A 25,850-nucleotide genomic window follows, 5' to 3' on the forward strand; every position below is an offset into this window, starting at 1 on the left:
ACATTTTCTGCCCATGCTTCTGGACATGAAAATGTCTCTCTGTAGCCCTTTTGGGAATACACTCAACTCATGTTCTCAAAATGCCAAATACGAGACAGATAAGTGAATTTTGCCCCCATTTTACGTCCCTTTCTTGCCACCGTTGTTAAGTGAGTCACTGCAGTTGTTAAGTCAGGAACGGGGCTGTAAAGTTAATCTGCCCTCCTTGTCAGGTCGCAAAAGGTGTGTGTGTGTGTGTGTGTGTGTGTGTGTGTGTGTGTCACATGACCCCAAGACACCATCATAAAGATAAGTCAACTGCCAAATGACTGAATTTTTGATCACGGGATCCTGGGGAGGCTGCAACGGTCATTAAGTGTGGAAAAACGATCTCAAGTCACTTCCCCCCCCCACCCCCAGTGCCATTGTAACTTCGGTTGCTAAACAAACTGTCGTAACTCGAGGACTACCTGTATCTCTCTGGCCTAAGAGCAAAACACAGTTTGAGAGCATCATTGCCTAAAACCTAGATGCCAAAGCGTCTCCTGTGCCAGGAAGACAGACCAGTCCTAGGTTTAAAAAAGTCTCCTTTTTATAACACTCAACCACGGCTCGTCATTAGTACCGAATCAAAGTATTACTGATTCACATGCTGCAAACTCCATGCTTGCTTCGTAGCACTTACAATTAACCCGGCAATAATGTAATGCATACAATTCGCATGCCGCTGTGGACTCTAGAAAGTGTGCTAGCTCAACCTGAACCAGAGAGAAAGAAGGCACGATAGCAAACTCCTCGTTTTGGTAGGTTAGCATTTGGGGACGACCACCAAGTCCCCCCAAAAATCGAATTTTTAGAAAGATTCCACAAACACACACACATAGAAAGAGAGAGAGAGAGAAAGAGAGAGACCCACAGTTACCAGGTAGAACATACAAAGGAACCAAAGGACAAGCAAACCAAAGGTGGAACATGTTAAAAAGCTGAAAGTTAATGAAATCAGCCAGCAACTTTGAGACAAGTTAAATAAAATAAACAAACAAAATCTTTCTTGGTATCCCATTAACACTCCATGCATTTGAAAAGTTCAAAAGTTTTTTACTGCTCATTTTTCTAGAACGAGAAGGGATGGGCTGTTGGGAGGAGGAAGAGGAAAAAAAATACAGACCACTTTCCATTACCAAATCTGACTGAGCAAAAATAATGATTATCGTTATTATTTTTTATCATCATCATCATCATCATCATCATGTGGGATGGAACTCAAGAGTTTAAATCCATTGAAAAAAGTACCTGGAATGGTTGCTGCTGAGTTGAAAAAGCAGCAGAAACATTTGGAGGAAGCTGGGTTGCTATAGCAACAGGAGTACCAGTCTGCCCATCCTTTCCTGTCACAACCTTTACCTGAGAGAAGATATTTTGGGAAAGGGGGGGGAGGGGGAACAAAAAGGGAAATCATTTTTTCTTTCATTCTCTCTCTCTTTTTTTTTTAATTCCAAAAAGAAAAATATGATCAAAGCATCCCGCTTTGCGTTAGAGCAACAGGATGGAGAACGAAAGGCGTTAACGTCATTTAACTCTGGATTATTTTTGTTTAAAAGAGTATTTTGTTTTGCAAATGAAGGCAAAAGTTTTGTTGTGGTGGGTTGTTGTTGCTGTTGTTTTCGGTTATATATCAAAATAGAGTGAGGGACGAACATAGCATGGGAATTTTTTTTTTTCTCCCTCTGGCCATGCAAAAAAAAGTCTAAGTTGAAATTGCATGTAGACATTAGCGTGGGTTAAAGTCCTGAGATCTTGGCTTTCTCACAAACGACAACATTAGCGTGACAGACAGTTGACAACTCAGAAAAGCCCCCAGACATTTATTAAGCAATGAGGGTACAACCTCCCGTTCCCTGCCAGCCCACCAACCATCACCATTCCCACAACCTAGGCGAGCGATGAGGTGTGTTGCTTGAGCTTAGCAGAAGATGGTGAAGAAGAGAAGGACATTACAATATACAAAGTGAAGGAAGAGACACTGGGATAGCTTCGGGGTCGATGTGTCGCACACGATCGTTGCCTGACTGGACAAGTTGGGTGCTTTGTGGTTTTGTGAAAGCTTTTCCTAAACCCTGTGAGGTCCTTGACGTTCTCCGAACTCGGTGGCTAGTTTGCAGGCGTTTTGCAACTCAACTCGGTAACATCATCAGTGTTACAAGGGAGTGGGGTTCGCTCTCTTTTGTATACAGCTGGTCTTCTACTTAAAGGGACACGGGGGCTCCGTGGCTAAGACGCTGAGCATGTCGATCAGAAAGATCGGCAGTTTGTCAGTTCGAATCCCTAGCGCTGTGTAATGGAGTGAGCTCCCGTTACTTATCCCAGCTTCTGCCAACCTACCAGTTCGAAAGCATGTAAAAAATGCAAGTAGCAAAACAGGGACCACTTTGGTGGGAAGGGAACCGCGTTCTGTGCGCCTTCGGCATTTAGTCCTGCCGGCCATGAGACCACAGAGACGTCTTCGGACAGCGCTGGCTCTTTGGCTTGTAACGGAGATGAGCACCAGCGCCCCCTAGAGCCGGAAACGACTAGCACGTAGGTGCCAGGTGAAGTTTTACCTTTAGTCTTCTTACGACCACCATGGAGCCCAACATTTCTGTTGTTCAGTGGGACTTTTATTCAAGTGACTTTTGCCCCGTTTTACGACTTTTCTTGCAGCAGGGAATCACTGCAGGGGGAATCACATGCCCTTGGGACATAGCAACGGTCGTAAGTATGAACCGGTTGCCAAGCGTCTGAATTTTGATTACATGATCAATAGCTAAAGTAAAGGTAAAGTAAAGTTGAAGATTACCTATATACTAGTGGCTTGCCCTGTAAGTATTGGTGGGAGTGGTCTCTGTGATTCCTTGATAAGGCTGTTGTTTACAGTTTGATTCTTTGTCCAGGTGGATAGTTCCTGGATTGGAGTATTATTTACAGCTTGATTGTTGGTAAACAACAGCCTAATCAAGAAGCCATCAAAGACATTCCCACCATCACTGACAGGGCAAGTGACTAATAGATAAGACGACAGCAAACACCTCTCCCTTCTAGCACTGATGACGTTCCCTAGTTGGGTCATGAAACATCTGCAAGAAAACAACCAAGCTCAGAGAACACCAAAATCTCACAGTTCAACTCTGAGCTACAAGTATTCCCTTCTAATTTTCCTAAATCCCTTTAGACCATTTTTGACTCCCCCCTTACTGACCTATGAACAGAATTTCCAAAATGAGCATAAACGTGTAAGAAACATTTAGCTGGATATCTCATAGAGACCAAAAACATTTGCCCAGTCCGACTAAACAACAACTGCATCAAATAAAGATTACTTGCAGATTAAAAATGGGAAGCAAATGCCTGTGTGTCACAAAAATCCAACAACTGCATAAATTTAATAGACCATTAAAAAAATATGCCTTGGGGGATAGAGACAGTTAAAAGCCATTCTTTTAAATTGTCACAATGAATAGAAAACAGCTTCATTAATTTTGTCCAGAAAAGCTAGGGGTTTTTTTCTTTTGTTGCAGCTCACCTTTCTCAGGTGAACAGATTTTAACAGGACTTTCCCAATACCTGCTTTTAAAACACGGAGCCTTTGCCTAAATATTAAGTTTAAAATCAAACAAAGGCGCATTACATCGATGTGATAGGTTCTCCTGGCTTTATTAATTCAGCAGCACAAAATAATTAATTTCCTGTGTGATGGAGATACAGCATTTATTACCTTCTGAATATTTATTATGCCTAATGAACAATCCATCTAATTTGAAAGCCTGCTCTCCCTTCAATATCCCTAGTTTTTTAGGAACACGGCCATTATCACTGTGATGAAGGCAACCATTCTATTAATTTATAATGCTACAATTATACTCACTACTTTTTATTAAAACCAAATCTGCCATAATTTAAACCTCTCTCAGGAAATGGTGCCTGCAAGTCCAAATCCATATATTCTATATTTTTAATAAAGTTAAACAGCAATTGAGTCAATTTACAAAGCTTCAAAAAAAAAAAATAAATCTCAGAAAACAACTTTTTGTTATAAATGGATGACACCCCAACCTGGAATTGTAGAACATCAACTATTAGTAAAATTCCAATCAAAGATTTCTCTCTTCATAAAGCTGTGTATGAGGACCCACAGTTCAGAATAAAAGATTGTTTATACAAGTTTATACAGTTTTACAATTAACTAGGAGTAGATAACAAACACCAGTTTATAAAATGTTAACATGTTTTAACTTTAGGTTGCAATTCTCAACTGTAACTACTTTTGATTGCAATTCTGTATAGAATTATCTAACAAGAAGTCTCACTAAATTCAAACAGGGCATGGAAGGAATTACATTAAAAAAATTTTACTTTCAGGAAAAAAAAGCTGGAGATTGGACATTTTCAGCAAGATAACCAAAGAAAATACTGGATAGGGGTAAACAATTTGCAACTTAAAAAAAAAACACAAGAAAGGAACATGAATCTGGGTCCAAAATTCACATCTAGGTTCTGTCAGTGATAGTTAATATCTATGTGTAAAAAAAAAAAAAAGTCCACAGAACTGGATCCAATTCCTGCACCTTTTTCTCCATACTTGAGGATACGAGTATAAATAAACACAACTGATTCCTTATTAAAACAGGTTTTTTTTCCGATACTTTTTTTGAGTGATAACTAGAAGAAAATCTCAGATCGCAAAGTGAGGTGACAAAGTGAAGCGGAACCCAAGACTTAAAATGATTTCAAGCTCAGTTCTAACTCCTGCAAAGGACGATTTTGTCAACCTCCTTTGCAGTCTGTGGTCTCTCCGAAGACACGAGCACAATTCACAAGGAGACTTTTCCATTTCCTTGGAGCTTCCGCTTCCCCACTTTATAAGGACCCTCCAAAGATGAATGGAAAGAGGCGTCTACGTTTACCCCAATCCAAAACGAACACCCTGCATCCCTTGTGTTAGCTCGAGTCTTAGCCCGGCAATTCGGGAACGAATTTGGCAGACCTGATGCATTAACTTAGAAGTCTCCAAACTTGAGGTCTCCAGCTATGTTAGCTGGAGGATTCCAGGATTTGAAGTCCACGAGCTTTAAAGCTGCCAAGTTTGGGGACCCCTGCATTAACTGCCGGAACCAGCCGAACGACCCACCCGCTCCTAAAAACGTTTCTCCCTGACAATAATCCCAATTCAACTTCGTTTAGGTCGGCAGAGCTGTCACACCTCCGAAAACACGAGCTGCTCGGTTTTAGCCTAGGTGGACAAAGAGAGTCCCTACCTCATCGTTGATCACCTCCGATTGCTCTTCCTCCTCCTCCTCCTCCAGGTCCAAGTCGTTCTGCCGAAGGTAGGCTTGCAACGGCACGCAATGCTTCTTCTTGAAGGCCAAGAAGTCCATCATGTTCCCTTGCAGGTGCTGCAAGAAGAACAGCTCGATCAGGTACTCCTTGAAAGCGTCTTTCAGAGCCTCCGTCTGCTTGAAGTGGTGCTCCAGGCACTGCTTCCTCATCTGAGCGGCTTCTGGGGTGGCTGGGGGGATTTCCTCCACTTTTTTGGGCTTTTTCACCACGGAACAAACCGAAGGGCCTAGCGGGTGGCCGGTTAGTCCTTGAGGGATGCTGGCCCGGGAAGGGCTTGTGGGAGGCGGTGGGGACGTGATGCCGAAAGCAGGACCTCCCACCCCAGCGATTAATCCGGAAGAAGTCCTGTCAAAGCCCAAAGTTCTGTTTGAGGGCTGTCCTTGCTGCTGTTGCTGCTGCTGCTGCTGTTGCATCCCTTGGATGATGTTGCTGATCTGTGGCGGCAGGTTGCTGGTGGTAATGTGTCCGGGGTTGGGCAAACCTTGGATAGTTCCTCCGCTAGTCACGGGGCTCTGAGGTCCGAGATGGTGGATGGTCCCTCCGGTCTGAGAATGGGGCTGGGACAGCCTGCGTTCTCGGACAGTCGCCGAGGTGCCCGAGGACGAGAGCTGGACCTGAGCCGTGGCGCTTTGAGCGATCTGGGCAAGGCCGGATCCTTCCTGATAGACGAAGTGCCCTCCGCCATTCGAAGGGCTCAGGCTGATCTGCCTCACCAACACGCTGGCGTCCACGAAGCCTCGCGTCGGGCTCTGGCTGCACATGCCCAAGCCGGGGCCCGGCGTGCCTGCTCGGACGCTCGATAGGGTCTGAACGGACACCGGGCAGGGCTGGGTGGGGCTCTGCGACTGGACCTGAGGGGGCAACGGAGAAGTGACCTGGATGTAGGAGGGGGATCCATGCTCGAACCGCCTTTGTTGAGGGCTGAACTGAAAACCGGGGGAGGTCGGGCTCGGGATCGGCAACGGGGTCAGGGTGATCTGCTGGCTGGCAGTAGAAACGGGTCCCACATTCTGCAAGGTGATGTTCACGTTCTGCCCTGCAACTGGGCTGCGGCTCATGATAAACTGCTGGATCTGGTAGCTGGGAGACTGAGGGGCAGAAGGGCTGGCCGAAGGAGCGAAGGAAGGCGACAGGGACTGCGGCAAGTTGGCCTGCTGATCTTCGCTCTCGCTGCCGGTGAAGGATCGGGACCTCTGGAGCTGGCGCTGTGCATTTTGTGAACCGGTCCCATGGTGCATTATCGCGCTGACAGCAGCCTCGAGTTCTAAAAGGAGATGGGAGACAACGTTCCATTAGGGCAGGGATTCCCAACCTGGGAGGGGGCAAGACAATATTCCAGGGGTGCGATTTCAGCAATTGACGATACTGGAAGCATCCTTGTCAATTTGAAATTGTACTCTCCAGAAAGGGTGGCCCATTTAAATCCTTATTTAAAAAAACTAAAAAATATTACTTCTGGCAGGGAACAAACCTACACATCATCAATAAGACTGAGAGCTCTTCGTTTCAAATCCCAGCTCAAATAGGACAGAACACCTTGATCAGATGCGAGATAACTGTAAGAGTGCTGATCTATTATGAACTTTCATTTTCCTTTTTACCTGTTTGCATCTTTGTATTAGTTGGATAGAGTCAACTGACTTGATTAATAATATTCTCTTCTTCTATTTCACCTTAGACTACATTAACTTACTGTTCTATCTTCACTTTATCTGACATTTTATCTTGTTTTATCTCACATCACTGTATCTTATTTCATTTTACTCTATTGTACTGTGCCCGATGCTCATCTTTGATATGGTCCATTGCCTTAATTAAGTCTTCTCGTTCCCTTCCTCCTCTTCTACTTTCTTTTACTATTTGATCTTATTCCTTTTACCCTCACTTTATCTTACCTACTACATTTTATCCTATTTTATCTCACTGTAGCTGTTCTATCTTCCTTCACTTTATCTTATCTCATTTTATTCTATTTTACTGTGCCTGTTGCTCATCTTTGATACAATTCATTGGCTTAATAAAGTTGTCTTCTCCTTACATCCTTCTCTTTCCATCCTTCCTCTTTCCCTTTTCTTCCCCTTCCCCTTATACTATTCGATCTTACTCCTTTTATCTTCCTTTACCTACTACATTTTATCCTCTTTTCTCTTACTATAGGCTGTTTTATCTTCCTTCACACAGAGTCCTATTTTACTCTATTTTCCTGTGGCCAATGCTTTTCTTTAATACGGTCCATTGACTTAAAATAATGTTCTTCTTCCGTTTTATACTATTCGATCTCACTTTTTTTAAAACCTCCACTTCAGGGGTCTTCAAACTTGACAGCTTTAAGACTTGTGGACTTCAACTCCCAGAATTCCTCCTCCAGTCATGTTAGCTCAGGAATTCTGGGAGTTGGAAGTCCACAAGTCTTAAAGCTGTCAAGTTTGAAGACGCTTGCTCCACTTTATCTTACCTGCTATCTTTTATCCCTTTTTATCTCATCTCAGCTGTTTCATCTCCCCCCCACCTTCACTGTATCTTATTTCATTTTATTCTACTTCACTGTGGCTGATGCTCTTCATGGATACGGCCCATTGACTTAAAATAAAGTTCTTCTTCCATTTTATACTATTCAATTTCACTTTTTTAAAAAAACCTTCACTTTATCTTACCGGCTACACTTTATCTTATTTTATCTCACCTCGGCTGTTGTATTTTCCCCCTTCGCTGTATCTTGTTTCGTTTTCTTCTACTTCACTTTGGCTGATGCTCATCTTTGATATGGCCCATTGACGTAATAAAGTCGTCTTCTCCTCTTTCCATCCTTCTTTCCTTTTCTCCTCCTTCACCTTATACTATTTGATCTCACTTTTTTTTAAACGGCCACTTTATCTTACCTGCTACCTTTTATCCTATTTGATCTCACCTCGGCTGTTGTATCTCCCCGCTTTCACTGTATCTTATTTTATTCTACTTTTATTTTATTATTCTACTCCACTGTGGCTGATGCTCATCATGGATACGGCCCATTGACTTAAAATAAAATTCTTCTTCCATTTTATACTATTCAATCTCACTTTTTTTTAAAAAAAAACCTCCCTTTTTTTTTCTTACCGGCTACACTTTATCCTATTTTATCTCACCTCGGCTATTGTATCTCCCCTCTCCCCATCTTCACTCTATCTTACTTTATTCTACTTCACTGTGGCTGATGCTCCTCTTGGATACGGTGCATTGACTGATCAATTATCCAGGGCATCATATATATATTATCCTATAGGGACCCCAGCAACCTGTTGAGTCCAGAGAGGACCGTTAATCGTGGCCGTTCACCCTAAACAGGATGCAGAGCAAACAGCCCAGAAAGGCAGCCGGTCTCCGAGTCCAGCAAATAAGCCTTCCATAACTAGGGGGTTAAAAAAAAAAACGCGTTCGCCTTTCCCGCAACTTCACCTTTTTGGCCTTTGCCGCTTCCCGTTATTTCTGTCAGCAGGCGCGCGGACGCCTGGGAGGAGGGGAGGGGGGGGGGAAGAGCGGGGACCGTAACGTTCCTTTCCGTGAGGCCTAAGCCGCCTGCCTTCCCACCCGCGGCCCCGCTGCTTACCTTTTTTTTTTTTTTTTACGCCTCCCGCCGCGTCGGCTCTCGGGAAGCCGGAGCGCGCGAGCGAAGCGTCCGCCGATGCTCAGCGAAGACGGCCCGCTCCGAGCCGGGCCCAGCCTCGGCCATCCGCTCCTGACAGGAAACGGATTGAAGGCGCGGGGAGGAGCCTGACGAAAGGGAGGAGCTTGAGGAAGAAAACAAAAAAGGGCGCATGCGCCAGCGGACGAGCGCCGGCAAGGGACAAAAAAGAAAAAAGCATCACGAAAACGACGGGATTTTTTCCCCCCCTTCCTTTGCAATTGTGTAGCGGGCTTGGAAGAAATTAGTGCGCATGCGGAAAGAGACCCCGCCTGGCTTAGGGACGAAACGGGAAGGAAGCAAGGGCAAGAAGTCAGCACTCCGCATGCGCAATGGGGAAGCGTTGCTAATTAAAAGGAATTAACTCCTGCATTTTCTAAATAAGCAAATGGGGTTTTAGGATTCTCTTGAGGAGATTCGTACTCTATTGATCCCTCTATTCATGCATTCTTGAATGCATTCTATTGCAAAAGAATACAATAGAAAATGGACTATTTTTTATTTCATGTGGAAAGATAAGCTGGCTGCCCTGACTTTTACAGTGAACAATATTTATTAAGACTAAATTTAATATTTAGGAGGACTAAACCTCTGGTCCCAATGACCGATCCAGATTGGATCTTGCAATATTAAGTTTTTATAGAATAGAATTCCTTATTGGCCAAGTGTCATTGGACACACAAGGAGTTTGCCTTGGTGCAAATGCTCTGAGTTATGCTGTCCATCTATCACTCTGCAAAGCAACTTAGGGTGGCTAATACGAGTGGGACATTCTTTATTGTTTGCATGGGCTTTTGCTTTGCAGAAATTGGACTCAAATCAGGAAAACTTCAAACCTGAAAGATAGGCATGTATGCTGCAACTCTGGAGTTGACTTCTTGTGTGCCATCAATTCCTAGTTTTCATTTCCTACTCACCACATAAGATTTTCCATAGAGAGTGGTAAGAGCAGTCAAGATTATAGAACACTCGCTTCCTGTTATTCAGAATGCTGCTTATTAACTGCTGTGCTTGGACTTCAAAGCATTGTTAGAGACCCCACATACCCACTCCACGGTCTGTTTCTATGCCTCCCTCTGGGAGGAGGTTTCAAAGGATTTCTAGCAGGACTACCAGATTCTATAACAGCTTTGTACCCTATGCCATCCATCTGGTAAACTCACAAGATTCATTTTTCTCACCATAAACACGTATACATCCAAATGGTGCGGTTTGTGTCATAGATGGGGGTATACGCATATCGGAGGTGGTGACCCTTTGAGAGCTGTATGCCATGAAATTTCATTTTAATGTATAATGATTAGTGTACATTTAAAGTGACGGTAAAGTTATTCTAAGCCTTTCTCCCAGATAATTTATCTCTGACCTGGTCCTTTAGTTCTTCCCCCATCAGTCCAGTAACTTGAGTCTGTCCATACTAAATTTGCAGATGATACAACAGTGGTGGACTCCTCCCTGGGGAGTGGGGGTGGTGGTGGACCGGTTGCTTTCGTGGCGTGGAGACAATAACTTGGTCCTCAACACCAATAAGACTAAGGAGCTTATAGTGGACTATAGAAGGAACAGATCGGACATCCAGCCCTTGCTTCTCAATGGAGACCGAGTGGAGCAAGTGGCCAGTTTTAAGTTTCTGGATGTTACCATAAAAGACGACCTGACCTGGGGTGCTCACATTGCAGCCCTGGTCAAAAGGGCCCAGCAGAAATTATACTGAGACTTCTCAGAAAACAACTGAATGAAAAACTGCTGCTGACCTTCAACTGCTGCACCGTAGAGAGTATCTTAACTTACTGCACCTCGGTATGGTTTGCCAATTGCACAGGGGCAGATAGGACAGCGCTCCAGAGGGTTAAAAGATCATTGCCCAGGGGATCATGGGTTGCCCTCTCCCCTCTTTGGAAGAGCTTTATAGCTCCCGCTGCCTTAAGAAAGTTCAAAACATCCTCAAAGATCCACCTCATCCTGGGCACCCTTTTTTTTAACCTATTACCATCTGGCAGACGGTACAGGACAATAAAAACAAGGACAAATAGGCTGAAAAACAGCTTCTATCCCAGGGCAATAACTATTGAATTCTACTGCATAGTGCAATATTCAATTTTTCCATTCACTGTATAGAATGTGAAGAATGTGTGTTTTATTTTCAAAGTCATAATGTACACTGAAGATTGTATTTAATTTCATTGTACGAGGTGCAATGACAATAAACTAACCTAAACTAAACTTGGTGTCCGTCATAACCTCCTTCTCTTTCCACCTTTCTCACCGTTATAAACTGAGCATGCTGGCTGGCACGGTTAGAATGCTGGGTTGGTGGTTAGAAAGCTTGGGTTCGAAACCTGAGAGCTGCTGTGTGTCAGGGTGAGCTCCTTTCACTCCAGCTCCTTGCAGGGACATGAAAGGACTGCCCCGCCCCCCGCCCCAACCAGGGTTCCCGGGGCAAAGATGCCAGCCGCTAATCCTTTCAACCCGGGGGCACTTTAAACAATGACGCCAAGACCGATACCATTTTCTCATGTGAGCTGAGCCTTATGTGCCATTGGCAACTTTAAAAAAAAAAGTTTCAAACAAGTTCAGACACAATCATCCTGTTAAAATCCAGTTTATTCCACTGCAATTACAGATTATAGATTTGGACAGATGGGATGTTTAAATAAGACACACCCTAATGTCACTTTTCCAGACCTCTAAAATTCTGTCCTGAACAGGGTAGAATTTTATCAGGGTAGCCACCAGGAATTTCATGCAAGAACCAAAAGAAATTTGTAGATAGGACAGATAGAACAATCTGGCCTACAATGTGATCCTATCTAACCCTACCTCAAGGGACTGATGATATCCTATCTCATCCTAAACCGCGATACAGCTTGGTTTTGGATTCTGCGTGCCTCTGCCACTGTTAACTTTTGTTTTAAAACGTGTGACTTAGGAAAACCACACTGCTTTTTTACGTGGGCCTCTCAAACAGCTACGCTTCTTAATGATATCCCAACATTCAATGCTCCTAACACAGGCCAATTCCTTCCAATGTTTAGAGGTCACAAGCCAGTTAATTCAAAGGACTCACTCATATTCTGCCCGTATTCCAAAGGAGAGAACCTTGGTATGACCTTGTGAAGAACTGAAGATCAATACATTATTTATACTGCTGGCATTTGTTCTGGAGATCCAACTGTGATCGTTATGTAAGTGTGACTGGCATTCGGTCGGTGCTGTCCATCATGAGGATCACAGTTAGAATCAAAGTGCCTAGAATAGAAAAAGAACAGAAACAGAAATTCCTAAATTATGCATTTAGTAAGCCAGATATGAGATAATTTACTGCTCCCCAGTCAATCAACAGGTAACAAAAGGAATGTTTGTTCCAACTGTAAGCCTCAAAGGGGATGAAGTCCCCTTCTGGACATCCAGTTCAGAAACACTTTCACTGTATCCTCAGGCAATGCCAAGGCACTCCATGGGTTGTGGAGCCTCTGGAGTAAGGCTGAGGAAAAGCAGGAGATTTATGCGATTAATATTCTGATTATTGCACCATTCATAAATCTCTCATGTAGATTTTAAACCTGAACTGTTTTTATTAGGTACTAGCTAGATACCTGTGCTTTGCTATGAAACTATGTGGTCGGGCTTAGTCTTGGGGGAGGAAAATAAGGGGAAAAAACTCTGCCTCTGCCTACCAGCATCCATCGGTATTCATCTGGCTAACATCCTGTCAGTATGTGAGAGCGTTAAGGGCTGTTTGGAAACTGAAACAGTATTTGCTGTGTAAGCAAGGAGACAGCAAGGAGCCTGGCCATGGCCTAGCTCAAGTGTTCTGTACTAAAGCTGCTTGGTGCTGTGAAACTAAAACTGAAACTCCTCTGCTTGTGTTTTGCATTTGGAACAGATTTCTTTTCAGATGGGGAGGGGGAGTAGAACTCCTTAGCATCAGAGCGTGTTCATAATAATAATAATAATAATAGTAATATAGGAAATACTCTAAGTGCTCTGATGGTCATTTCTAAAAATCCTTTCTTAGTGAGCACCTAGAAGCCAAAAGGAACATATGGGCCAAATTTCAAGTTTGTAGACTTTACATTTCTGGAGATTTTGAGATGATGCATGAGTGGTATTTCACTTTTATATATATATAAATAAAAGAAAAATAATATCATAAAAATAGATAAAGAAACTAATATTACATGTAACAGCAGCGAGGATTATATTTGCATAATAACTAGACTGTGCAGAAATTGATAGATTGGCATTGAAAATTAAGCAGAAAGAAGACACAGAACAGGTATTAAACATAGAATCTATGTTACCAGTGGTTGGGGAAAAAAGGGGTGGAGATTAAGAATATAATCAGAATTGCTAAGCAAATTAAATAACCAGACAACAAGTTTAAGCACTAAGAAATGTAATTAATACAAAACCAGTAAAATTTAAAAAAAAAGCTCTCTCAACAAATGAGCTCATGATGGAATTAATCTATCTTATATTAATTATTCCATTTTCACATCCTTGGATCCCAAATCAGCCCAACCCAGATACCTGTGCTGAACCCATGATGGAATTAAATTTATTTGCTTATTAATGTATATTTATAAAACCACGCCTTTCCTCCAAAGGGCTCTGGGAGGCTTGCAAACAATTAAAACTATAAAAACAATTCCAAAGAGCCATAAACCTATTGAAAAGCAAGCAAAAAACAAGCATGTTAAAAAACCATAAAATACATATAAAATTCACACCCTACAAATCCATTCAGCCATTCCACTGGCTGAAAATTTCACTTATATTTATATATACTTTTTAAGTTTCCACCAGCCAGGAAAATGTCCTTCCTTATTGTTTAAAAAAATGAATTTAATCCTCATTTTTTAAAAAAATTTAATCTACTTACTAGTTCTATCCATTTTTTTCCTCCCGTGCAAACCTCATGTCGCCAAGTTTGCTCAAAAGCGCGAGCTCTTCATGTGGGGGAAAGAGCTATTCTATTGGTCGAATCCAACGTACAGCTCCGGTAGCGCAGGCGCAACGTATGGGGGAAAATCTTCGTAAACGGGAGGGAATAACTAGCAAAACACGATTCCCGCTACGGAAACCAAGATGGGACAAATACTGTGGGGGGAAAAAAAAGCGAATTATACACGTTCGCCTGTCCTCAACTCAACTCAGATTAACAGTTAGAAGGGACCTTGTAGGTCATCTAGTCCAACACCCCCCACCCCCTCCAAGCAGGAGACCCTACACCATTCATTCATTCTTGAGTTATATTTAAAAATAAGAGCTGCAGGAATGTGAAATTCTGATTTTTCAAGCTGGCACAAGGAGAATAACAAAAAGGTGGATTCTATCATGGAGATTGTAGGTTTTGTTCTTCAGATTCCCCTCCAAGAGATAAAGGTGTTTTTTTTTTAAACCGGATCATTATTATAAACATTTTCCAACAGTTTTCCAACAAACTGCCTCCCCCACGGTCATGCATTTTGCTCATAAAAATGTACTGACATAAATAATTGGATTAAAACCCCAATTCACCAAATAAATGATAATAGCCATTCATTTGCAGCTAAACTGTTCCTTTATTCTGTTTTTGTTGGGGAATTCATAATCATCCATATACTCATCCTTGACTTGCAAATATTCAGTAACTTTTTTCAGTGTTGTCATAACTTCGAATGGTCACTAAATAAATACGTCGACAACTACCTGGACTGCTAGTCACCTAGTAAGCAAAACAACAGCATTCTGATTTCTTTTTCTTGATGGCTTCCAAATCTTAAAATGTCCTCTGACCTTCCCCCAGATCAACAACGTTATGGCAGCATTACGTGCAACCTGGATTAGAAATCATTTTTAAAAAAACCTTTGCACTTTGTGTCATAAGAAGCCTTTATTATTATTACTATTTCATAAGGAGCACTAAAAAAACCCTAAAATAGACAGTTTTCTAAAAAATGGAGATGAAACCCAGTTGTTCCAACCCAGAGTTTGTTTCAACCACCACATTATTTGGTCTATGAGAAAGTGGAAATTTAAAAAAAAAAATTAAAATATTGTTTTTACAAAAGGAAGTAAGTTTCCAAAAACCTTATTACTTGGCTGAGCCGATAATCACGGAAAGCTTTCCAAAAGAACAATTAATTTTGGCTGTTGGAAAAACCAAAAGGGAACAGCATTCTTAACGCCTTGCACTTATCTGTACGAGTCCGATAACTATTTTTCTCCAACATGTTTTTAAAAATTATTTTTTATCGAACATAATTAAAGTAGTTTTTTTTTTCAAGCTAGCGTTGTCTCCACTGCTGCAGAGAGGACGAGAAATGTAACTTCTGTCCTTGTTCATCTGTGTTCCAAGCCTAAGAACACCCATCATTGAAAAAAGCTTGATTTTTCAGGCCAAAGAATTGTGAATCCATAATTATCAAAGTGTGCCTGGAATCCTCAATCAGAATTGTCTTCACATCCATCGCTGCCTTCAGGATCAGACTGAAAGAAGCAAAGAAACACTTTAATTCTTCAGTAGAAATTCTCCATCATCCAGGTCATTACTGTCCCCAAAGTGGGGTTCCTTGTGTGCCCAATCATACTTGGCCAATAAAGCATTCTATTCCAAGTCAACTAGGTCACAGATGTCTCAAAGGTGCTTTCAAAAAGGCAACTGGACTTCCTTCAACAATGACTCATCCAGTTCTCTTTTTGACAGCACCTTTGGGACATTCTTATATTCTGCTTTCTCCAAGAACCTCCATGGAATCTCCATCAGCGTCTCCCATCATGTTATCCCCACAATGATAAATCCGTGGGCTGAGAAAGACCCAACATTACCCAGATAACTTAGTCAAGATGGGACTTCAATATGAGCCTCACCACGTCTAGTCCAGCCCCATCACCGCTGAACCCCCCTGGTCCTTGGGCTGAGAAGGAGGGAGCCCAAATCGTTTCACCTTACCTTGGCATCTCTGGTGTCTTCCTGTAGCCTTGAGATGGTGGAATCAAACTGATGGTTGAAGAGCGTCTCCAGCCAGTTCATCATGGACTTTTCTTCCTTCTCCGTGTTGATAATGGTGGGGTAGATGTGCTGCTCTTTGAAAGCCGCAATCTTCCCCTCTTCTTCTGCCCATTCCAGGGCTTCGTGGAGACCGTCGTCCCCAAACCGTTGGTTGTAGCTCTCAAAGTGGACCCGTTCCAAAATCAGGCCCAGCCCAGGAGCCTTGGGGATGTCTACCTTCTCCTCTCCCCAGCTCTGCTCCATGATGGATTGGGTGGCGTGGCCCTTGACAATCGCGACCACCAAGCCGATCATTTTCCGGATCTGGTGCATCATGAAACTCTGTCCTTTCACCTTCACTACCGCGAACTCCACACCGTCCCTCACGAAGGGCTCCTCGCAGAACATCTCCATGATGTAACGCTTGGCGCTGGGGTCCTTGGGGCCCTTCTGGGAGGTGAAGTTATGGAAGTTGTGGGTGCCTCTGTAGCAAGCCAGGAGGTCGTTGACAGTGTCCAAAGTCTCAGCACTCATGCGGTAGGTTTCACACGGAGAAGCGTCATCCTTGTGGGCAAAGGCAAACGTCGGCAGCATGTACGAATAGGTCCGGGCATCGCATCTGTTCTTGGAATTGAATTTTCCAGTCACTCTTTTCAGCCCTGTTTTTTTGTTTATTAGACAAAACTTTAGGACAATGTCAACTTCAGGTCAATCTTTGTAATTTTTTCACAACTAGACAGGATCCCCCAAATACAAGAACTTACACCAAGGGCCTTCAAACTTTGCAAGTTTAAGACTTGTGGACTTCAACTCCCAGGAATTCTGAGCTAATAGGACTGGAGGAGGAAGAATTCTGGGAGTTGAAGTCCACAAGTCTTCAAGCTGTCAAGTTTGAAAACCCCTGAATTCTATCTCATCTGTATTTTTTATCTATCTATCTATCTATCTATCTATCTATCTATCTATCTATCTATCTATCTATCTATCTATCTATCTATCTAATCCAAGGGTCTTCAAACTTGCCAAGCTTAAGACTTGTGGACTTCAACTCCCAGAATTCCTGAGCTAACATTACTGGAAGAGGAATTCTGGGGGTTGAAGTCCACAAATCTTAAAGATGTCAAGTTTGAAGACCACTGACTTACACCATAGTACGGGCCTTTTAATAATAGATTAAATGCTGAATTGAAGTGGAATGCCCAAACCTGATTAAAAGGGGTTTCCTTAAAAAGGAATCTCTTGGGATGATCTGAATCTAGATTTGATCGGATCAAAAATGTTATCAGAAATGGTATAGGGTTTCCTGCCTGAGCAGGAGGTTGGACTAGAAGACCTCCCAAGGTCCCTCCCACCTCTGTTATTCTAAAAGTGTTATTCTAAAATTTTGGGTATCTTGGGAACCAGCATTTATTTTCAACAGGTGCAGTGTCCTAGGGCAGGGGTTCCCAACCTCTGGGCCATGAGGGTTTTTTCCCTAAACCTTCCCACCCCCCAAAAAAGAATGCAAATGACCAGCTTGTCTGCAAGGAGTATCAATCCTTCCATTCCCACCATCCAGTCAAGAGCTGAAGAAGCTTCTTGGATGAGAAGCAAAATGTCTTCAAAGAAAAACAAAGAAAGTCCAGTTGCCCCCTGAAAAAGCTCCTTTAGACAACCATGACCTGGATGACTTGAATCTCCACAGAGACACCCCCCATCCAAGTTTCTTATGTCTTATAATTCCAAAGCGCTTATACTCCCTTACCTAAAATTCTTATGTGAGAAGGAAGATGCTCGTTAATCTTCTGTAAAATATCGTCGATCAGCCAGACCTTCAAGGAAACGATCTGTCCGGCCGCAGACACGCCCTGAAATTTTCACACACACCCCCCAAAAAAAGAAAGAAAAAAGAAATTAAATAAAAATTAGGAACAATAGAACTGGGCAGAATTGGTACATCGGATAAAAAGGCCACTGAATCCCATTTCAAAGAACCTTTGTAACTCAATTTACATTTCGCAGACTTGAAAATATTAAACGTTAAAATTAAGTCCCAGGGGGAAAAAAAAGCGGTTCATTTAAAAAACCACCTGTCAACTCATAAAACATTTTTAATGGCCGTTTTATAGTTGCCAACAGAAAGTGGGGGGGAGGGGGAAGGCGGGGGCAGCGGCGAGAAAGAGGTTTGAAAGAGCAGTGCGGCCACTTGGAAACTGAAAGTGCATTCCATGCATAGTTTTTCAGGGATTGTAAGTAGGTGACTGAAGTTTCTGCCGCCCAAAAACTTAACTGGAGAACATGATTGATGACTCTTGGCTATGGATGTGTCTCATTGGAGAATATGAATTATGATACACTCGGGGGGGGGGAAACCAGGGTCAAGGGTGACAGTGAATTATGGGCCTCAGAGTCGGCTACACCCAGCTGGACATGTTAATTCCTAATAAATCCTCTTTAGTTTTGGATGTTGGCTTGAGACTCATGATTTAATTGGGGTAACTGCCGGGATCTTGACAACCACCTTTTCAGCACAATCTTTAATTCCCCATCATTAAACCAATGGTCACTGAAGTCAAAAGCTACCAGTATTACCTTATCTGTCCGGGCACATCTCTGAAACGACATTTTCTTCATGTCTTCTCCGTGGTTTTCCGGAATACATCCGGATTTTATGAGGGCTGATACCAGGTCATCCTCAATTGTCCTGTACTGGGAACTTTTCACGTTGCGCTGAGAGGGGGAAAAGAGAGAAATGAATGTATTTTTTTTCCCCACGAATGCCATCACTCTGCTAAACAACTAATTCCTACAACACTGTCAAACTACTTAGTAAGACTGCATTACTATTCTTCTTCTCGTCATTCCTAGTACCTATCTCTTCCCATTTATGACTATAACCGTGTTGCTTGTATCTTTACAATTGTTTTGTTTCCTCGTATGATTTGATGGCTTGCTAGTAAGCTATGACTATCACTAAGTGTTGTGATTCTTGATGAATGTATTTTTTTAATTTTCTTTATGTACACTGAGAGCATTTGCACCAAGACAAATTCCCTGTGTCACACTTGGCCAAGAAAGAATTCTATTCTATTCTATTCTATTTCTATTCTATTCTGCTCATATTCTATTCTATTCTGCTCATATTCTATTCTATTCTATTCTATTCTATTCTATTCTATTCTATTCTATTCTATTCTATTCCTATTTATTCCATTCCATTCTCCTTCCTCTATTCTCTTCTCTTTTACACTCTTTACACGATGACACTTGAAGATATTCCAAGCCTACATTCTACATTTTCCTGAAAATATGACCTACCCTGAAAGTAAGTCCTGGCTTGATTTTTTTACACATGCGCCAATGTAAGTCCTACCCCCAAAATAAGCCCTAATTAAGACACCACCCACCCCAGAGTGCATGGATAAAAGTTAAGCTAGGGTGGGAATGGGGGATTTGGGGGGTGGGGGGGTGGAGCTGCCCTACTAGTTACTTTTGGACAGTTGTAGCCAAGCCTCGGACACCCCGATACCTGCCTTGCCGGCCCATTTCTTCTGCACAGCCGGCAAGGCTTTCCTGAAGGCCTCTAGCTGATAATAAAGCTCAGGATCGATCCAGAGCTCTGTTATCAGCTGCAGAGGCCTTCAGGGAAGCCTTGCTGGCTGCAGAAAAAGAAGTTTATGAAGCGAAAAGGAGTCCGGGAGCAATGCATCCAAGTGAAGTCAGTCAGTGGATGACTTCCCCAGAAAGTAAGACCTGGTGCTTTTTTTGGGGTGGCAAAAATAAAAATATAAGACAGGGTCTTATTTTCGGGAAAACCCAGTAAGTCATTCCCACATGCCATTATATCCAGGCGCTCACCTGCATTCCATGGTAACCTTTCCCACAATACACCAGCAACAGCACAACTTTCTTTTTCGGGAACTTCCTTGTCTCGTCCTTGGCCTCTTCCCCGTTGTCCTTCAGCCTTTTGGCTTCGTGTCCGTTCTCCTCCTGCTTCCGGGGCTCCTCCCTCGGCCTCTTCGCCAGGCTGTGTTCCATACTTCCTAGCTGCTCAGCCATTGCAAGACACTGGAAGAGTCCACAACAAAACCCCGCAAAAATTGCGCAGTTTAATGGAAGGGTAGATGCCTCGTTGCAATGCTAGTTAGGTATGCTAGTCAAGTACAGTTGCAACGCCACTCAGGGACAGTTGAAATGCTAGTTATAGCTACCATGCTAATTAAGTATACGTGCCATGCTAGTTACGTACAGTTGCTGTATTGGTAGGCACAGTTGCAACAAAAGCACAACAAAAAATGTCTTTCCTGCAACAACTCAGGAAGCTCAAACTGCCCAAGGAGCTGCTGATCCAGTTCTACAGAGGAATGATTGAGTCTGACACCTGCACCTCTGTAACTGCCTGGTTCGGCTCTGCGACCCAACAGGACAGACACAGACTTCAGAGGATAATTAGGACTGCAGAGAAAACAATTACTACCAATCTGCCTTCCATAGAGGACCTGTCTACTGCACGAGTCAAAAAGAGGGCTGTGAAAATATCTACAGACCCCTCACATCCTGGACATAAACTGTTTCAACTCCTTCCCTCAAAACGACGCTATAGAGCCCTGCACACCAGAACAACTAGACACAAAGGCAGTTTCCCCCCCGAAGGCCATCACTCTGCTAAACAACTAATTCCCTCAACACTGTCAACTTATTTACTAAGACTGTATTACTATTCTTCTTCTCATCCTTCCCAGTGTCTATCTCTTCCCACTTATGTCTATAACCCCATTGTTTGTATCTTTACAACTTATTGTGGATTTTTTGTTTTCCTAGTATGTTTTGATTGTGTATTAGTAACCTATCACTAAGTGTTGTATCTTACGACTCTTGATGAATGTATTTTATTTTTTCTTATGTACACTGAGAGCAGATGCACCAAAGACAAATTCCTTGTGTGTCCAATCACACTTGGCCAATAAAGAATTCTATTCTATTCTATTCTCATTTCATTCTCTTCTCTTCTCATTTCATTCCCTATTCTATTCTATTCTCATTTCATTCTCTTCTCATTTCATTCCCTATTCTATTATATTCTCTTCTCATTCCCTATTCTATTCTATTCTCATTTCATTCCCTATCCTATTCTATTCTATTCTAATTCTCATTTCATTCCCTATTCTAATATATTCTATTCTATTCTCATTTCATTCTCTTCTCTTCTCATTCCCTATTCTATTCTATTCTAATTTCATTCTCTTCGCTTCTCATTTCATTCCCTATTCTATTCCCATTTTATTCCCTATTATTTTATTATATTCTCTTCTCATTCCCTATTCTATTCTATTCTATTTCTATTCTATTCTATTCTATGCTAGCTACAGTTGCAAGGCTAGCTAGCTATAGTTGCAATGCTAGTTAGGTATAGTAGAAGCGCTAGCTAGGTACAAGTGCCATGGTAGTTAAGTACAGTTGTAATGCTAGTTAGGTACACAAGGGTACAAAAAGAGAACCCACACATAAGGGTGGATTTTAACCTGCTCTGCAGCTCCCACTCTGGTCTCTGCATTGCTTGTATAGAATATAAAATAATGAAAGGGTCTTCTTGAAGGACTTCTAACTCAATCCCCATGGCTCAAGCCACAGACCTCCTACCATCCGGAGAAATAGCTGCCCAGTATAAATACAAACACAAATAAAATACACATCTCTGTTTAGAGCTGAAAAGCAGGCAGGCAGTTTTGTAGGAAAGAATGGTTAAAGAGAAACCATGCCCACCTTAGTATTTAGTATTTACTTGATTTGTCAACAGCATTGCATGGATCCAAAAATGAAAATAGGAGGGGGAAGGAGAATCCTGAAAATGTGGAAGAGAAGGAGGGAGGGAGAAAAAGATGGGAGGTAGGGAAGAAGAGAGAAAGAAAGAGGGAGGGTAGGAAAGTAGGCAGAGGGAGGAAGGAAAGGAAAGAGATGGGATGAAGGGAGGGAGGAGGTGAGAGGAAGGGAAGGAAGGAAAAGAGATGGGAGGGAAGAGAAAAAGATGGGATGAAGGGGTGGTGAGAGGGAGGGAGGAAGAGGGCGAGAGGGAGGAGAGGAAAGGAAAGAAGGAAGGAAAAGAGATGGGAGGGAGGGCGGGAAGAAGGAAGAGACAGAGGGCCGGGAGGGAGGGAGGGTAGGAAGGCAGGTAGAGGAAGGAAGGAAAGGAAAGATGGGAGGGAGGAGAAAAAGATGGGATGAAGGGGTGGTGAGAGGGAGGGAGGAAGAGGGCGAGAGGGAGGAAAGGAAAGAAGGAAAAGAGATGGGAGGGAGGGAAGAAGGAAGAAAGAGGGAGGGTGGGAAGGTAGAGAAAGGAAGGAAGGAAATCAAACCTGGCGCTGAAAAGCAGCCAGAACCTTTGCAAAGACTCGCTTAAAAGGGCTTCGCACGACCCGGGACCCCTCTGCTCGTGAGAACGACCCTCTTCGCCCCGAATGCCTTTCTCCTCTTACCTTCTGACGCGCGCTGCAGCTCCAGAGACTCGCGGTTCCCCTCCAGGCTTCGCCAACCACCCACCGGCTACACCTCCAACAACCGCCCGGCGGAAGAAGGCTGCTCGTTTGCCCGAGAACCCCAGGATCCGGGCGCCTCCCCAGCCGACCGCTTCTCCATGCCCCAACGGCGACCCCCAAAGAACCCCAAATCCCCCTTTTCCCCCCAAGCAGCCACCTCATTCCAGCAAAGCGCTGGAGAGGAGCGAAGCCTGGAGAGAAAGAGAGAAGAAGAAAAAAAACACCCTTTTTGCAAGTATTCCGACGTGCGAGGCAACCCAGGCTTCCCAACCCGGGACCACGTGGGAACCGCAGCAAAAGGAGGAGGGGGGAGAGGAGAAAGGAGGGGAGGGATTATGGGATGGCCTACGGCAGGCGAAGAGGGACCTGGTGCAACGGCCGGCCGTGCAAGGGCGTTGCGCGTTTTGCTTTTGCAAAGAAAGAAAGAAAGAAAGAAAGAAAGAAAGAAAGAAAGAAAGAAAGAAAGAGAGGAAGGGAGGAAGGGAGGAAGGGAGAAAGAAAAAAGAAAGGGAGGGAGGAAGAGAGGAAGAGAGAAAGAAAGAAAGAAAGAAAGAAAGAAAGAAAGAAAGAAAGAAAGAAAGAAAGAAAGAAAGGGAGGAAGAGAGAAAGAAATAAAGAAAGACAGACAGACAGAAAGAAAAAAAAGAAAGAAAGAAAGAAAGAAAGAAAGAAAGAAAGGGAGGAAGAAAGAGAGGGAGGAAGAGAGAAAGAAAGACAGACAGACAGAAAGAAAAAGAAAGAAAGAAAGGGAGGAAGAAAGAAAGAAAGAAAGAAAAGAGAGGGAGGAAGAAAGAGAGGGAGGAAGGGAGGAAGAGAGAAAGAAAAAAGAAAGGGAGGGAGGAAGAGAGAAAGAAAGAAAGAAAGAAAGAAAGAAAGAAAGAAAGAAAGAAAGGGAGGAAGAGAGAAAGAAATAAAGAAAGACAGACAGACAGAAAGAAAGAAAAAGAAAGAAAGAAAGAAAGAAAGGGAGGAAGAGAGAAAGAAAGACAGACAGACAGAAAGAAAAAAAGAAAGAAAGAAAGGGAGGAAGAAAGAAAGAAAGAAAGAGAGGGAGGAAGAAAGAGAGGAGGAAGGGAGGAAGAGAGAAAGAAAAAGAAAGGGAGGGAGGGAGGAAGAGAGAAAGAAAGAAAGAAAGAAAGAAAGGGAGGAAGAGAGAAAGAAAAAAAGAAAGACACAGACAGAAAGAAAGAAAAAGAAAGAAAGAAAGAAAGAAAGAAAGAAAGAAAGGGAGGAAGAAAGAGAGGGAGGAAGAGAGAAAGAAAGACAGACAGACAGAAAGAAAAAGAAAGAAAGAAAGGAGGAAGAAAGAAAGAAAGAAAGAGAGGGAGGAAGAAAGAGAGGAGGAAGGGAGGAAAGAGAGAAAGAAAAAGAAAGGGAGGGAGGGAGGAAGAGAGAAAGAAAGAAAGAAAGAAAGAAAGAAAGAAAGGGACTAAGAGAGAGAAAGAAATAAAGAAAGACAGACAGACAGAAAGAAAAAGAAAGAAAGAAAGAAAGAAAAAGAAAGAAAGAAAGGGAGGAAGAAAGAGAGAGGGAGGAAGAGAGAAAGAAAGAAAGACAGACAGAAAGAAAAAGAAAGAAAGAAAGGGAGGAAGAAGAAAGAAAGAAAGAAAGAAAGAAAGAAAGAAAGAAAGAAAGAGAGGGAGGAAGAAAGAGAGGGAGGAAGGGAGGAAGAGAGAAAGAAAAAAGAAAGGGAGGGAGGGAGGAAGAGAGAAAGAAAGAAAGAAAGAAAGGGAGGAAGAGAGAAAGAAAGAAAGAAAGAAAGAAAGAGAGAAAGAAAGAAAGAGAGCAAGAAAGAGTAAAAGAAAGAAAGAAAGGAAAGAAAGAAAGAAAGAAAGAAAGAAAGAAAGAAAGAAAAAGAAAGAAAGAAAGAAAGGGAGGAAGAGAGAAAGACAGACAGACAGACAGAAAGAAAAAGAAAGAAAGAAAGAAAGGGAGGAAGAAAGAGTGGAAGAAAGAAAGAGAGGGAGGAAGAAAGAGAGGGAGGAAGAGAGAAAGAAAGAAAGACAGACAGAAAGAAAAAGAAAGAAAGAAAGGGAGGAAGAAAGAAAGAAAGAAAGAAAGAAAGAGAGGGAGGAAGAAAGAGAGGGAGGAAGGGAGGAAGAGAGAAAGAAAAAGAAAGGGAGGGAGGGAGGAAGAGAGAAAGAAAGAAAGAAAGAAAGAAAGGGAGGAAGAGAGAAAGAAATAAAGACAGACAGACAGAAAGAAAGAAAAAGAAAGAAAGAAAGAGAGGGAGGAAGAAAGAGAGGGAGGAAGAGAGAAAGAAAGACAGACAGACAGAAAGAAAAAGAAAGAAAGAAAGGGAGGAAGAAAGAAAGAAAGAGAGGGAGGAAGAGAGAAAGAAAGAAAGACAGACAGAAAGAAAAAGAAAGAAAGAAAGGGAGGAAGAAAGAAAGAAAGAAAGAAAGAGGGAGGAAGAAAGAGAGGGAGGAAGGGAGAAAGAAAGAAAGAAAGAAAGAAAGAAAGAAAGGGAGGAAGAGAGAAAGAAATAAAGAAAGACAGACAGACAGAAAGAAAGAAAAAGAAAGAAAGAAAGAAAGAAAAGAAAGAAAGAAAGAGAGGGAGGAAGAAAGAGAGGGAGGAAGAGAGAAAGAAAGAAAGACAGACAGAAAGAAAAAGAAAGAAAGAAAGGGAGGAAGAAAGAAAGAAAGAAAGAGGGAGGAAGAAAGAGAAGGAGGAAGGGAGGAAGAGAGAAAGAAAAAAGAAAGGGAGGGAGGGAGGAAGAGAAAGAAAGAAAGAAAGAAAGAAAGGGAGGAAGAGAGAAAGAAATAAAGAAAGACAGACAGACAGACAGAAAGAAAGAAAGAAAGAAAGAAAGAAAGAAAGAAAGAAAGAAAGAAAGAAAGAAAGGGAGGAAGAAAGAGAGGGAGGAAGAGAGAAAGAAAGACAGACAGACAGAAAGAAAAAGAAAGAAAGAAAGGGAGGAAGAAAAAGAAAGAGAGGGAGGAAGAAAGAGAGGGAGGAAGGGAGGAAGAAAGAAAGAAAAAAGAAAGGGAGGGAGGGAGGAAGAGAGAAAGAAAGAAAGAAAGAAAGAAAGAAAGAAAGGGAGGAAGAGAGAAAGAAATAAAGAAAGACAGACAGACAGACAGAAAGAAAAAGAAAGAAAGAAAGAAAGAAAGAGAGGGAGGAAGAGAGAGAAAGAAAGAAAGACAGACAGAAAGAAAAAGAAAGAAAGAAAGGGAGGAAGAAAGAAAGAAAGAAAGGGAGGGAGGAAGAAAGAGAGGGAGGAAGGGAGGAAGAGAGAAAGAAAAAGAAAGGGAGGGAGGGAGGAAGAGAGAAAGAAAGAAAGAAAAGAAAGAAAGAAAGAAAGAAAGGAGGAAGAGAGAAAGAAATAAAGAAAGACAGACAGACA

At 42.5% G+C, this 25,850-nt stretch overlaps 2 protein-coding genes and 1 non-coding gene across 9 annotated transcripts in view; all 3 read right to left on the reverse strand.

The window, feature by feature from the left end:
* EP400 (E1A binding protein p400) overlaps window positions 1-9,093 on the reverse strand; it is an 81,414-nt gene extending 72,321 nt beyond the window's left edge. For 4 of the 7 annotated variants that reach the window (XM_087913433.1, XM_087913431.1, XM_087913430.1 and 1 more), the window contains exons 1-3: window positions 8,939-9,093; window positions 5,271-6,616; window positions 1,273-1,383 (exon numbers count right to left, since the gene is read on the reverse strand). In XM_087913433.1, the coding sequence (XP_087769559.1) occupies window positions 1,273-1,383; window positions 5,271-6,590 (1,431 nt within the window). In that variant the 5' untranslated portion in view covers window positions 6,591-6,616; window positions 8,939-9,093. The remainder of the gene's footprint in view (window positions 1-1,272; window positions 1,384-5,270; window positions 6,617-8,938) is intronic. The other 3 variants (XM_087913434.1, XM_087913436.1, XM_087913432.1) reach the window with 1 other exon arrangement.
* A 3,274-nt stretch (window positions 9,094-12,367) lies between these two features.
* LOC113446551 (small nucleolar RNA SNORA49) lies at window positions 12,368-12,506 on the reverse strand. Its single transcript, XR_003375507.1, has one exon. It is a non-coding gene; the product is annotated as a small nucleolar RNA SNORA49 (small nucleolar RNA).
* Window positions 12,507-14,560: 2,054 nt separating this feature from the next.
* Window positions 14,561-22,808, reverse strand: PUS1 (pseudouridine synthase 1). The gene is made up of 6 exons (XM_026716246.2): window positions 22,442-22,808; window positions 19,827-20,036; window positions 18,561-18,698; window positions 17,734-17,836; window positions 15,951-16,648; window positions 14,561-15,487 (listed from the first exon to the last, which is right to left on the reverse strand). Exons 1-6 carry the CDS (start codon window positions 22,661-22,663, stop codon window positions 15,443-15,445), a joined length of 1,416 nt encoding a protein of 471 aa, XP_026572031.1. The 5' UTR covers window positions 22,664-22,808; the 3' UTR covers window positions 14,561-15,442.
* Between the last annotated feature and the right edge of the window lie 3,042 nt (window positions 22,809-25,850).

The sequence above is a fragment of the Pseudonaja textilis genome, chromosome 15, assembly GCF_049901715.1.
Source record: "Pseudonaja textilis isolate UNSWEBS1 chromosome 15, rPseTex1.2, whole genome shotgun sequence".
Lineage (NCBI taxonomy): Eukaryota > Metazoa > Chordata > Lepidosauria > Squamata > Elapidae > Pseudonaja > Pseudonaja textilis.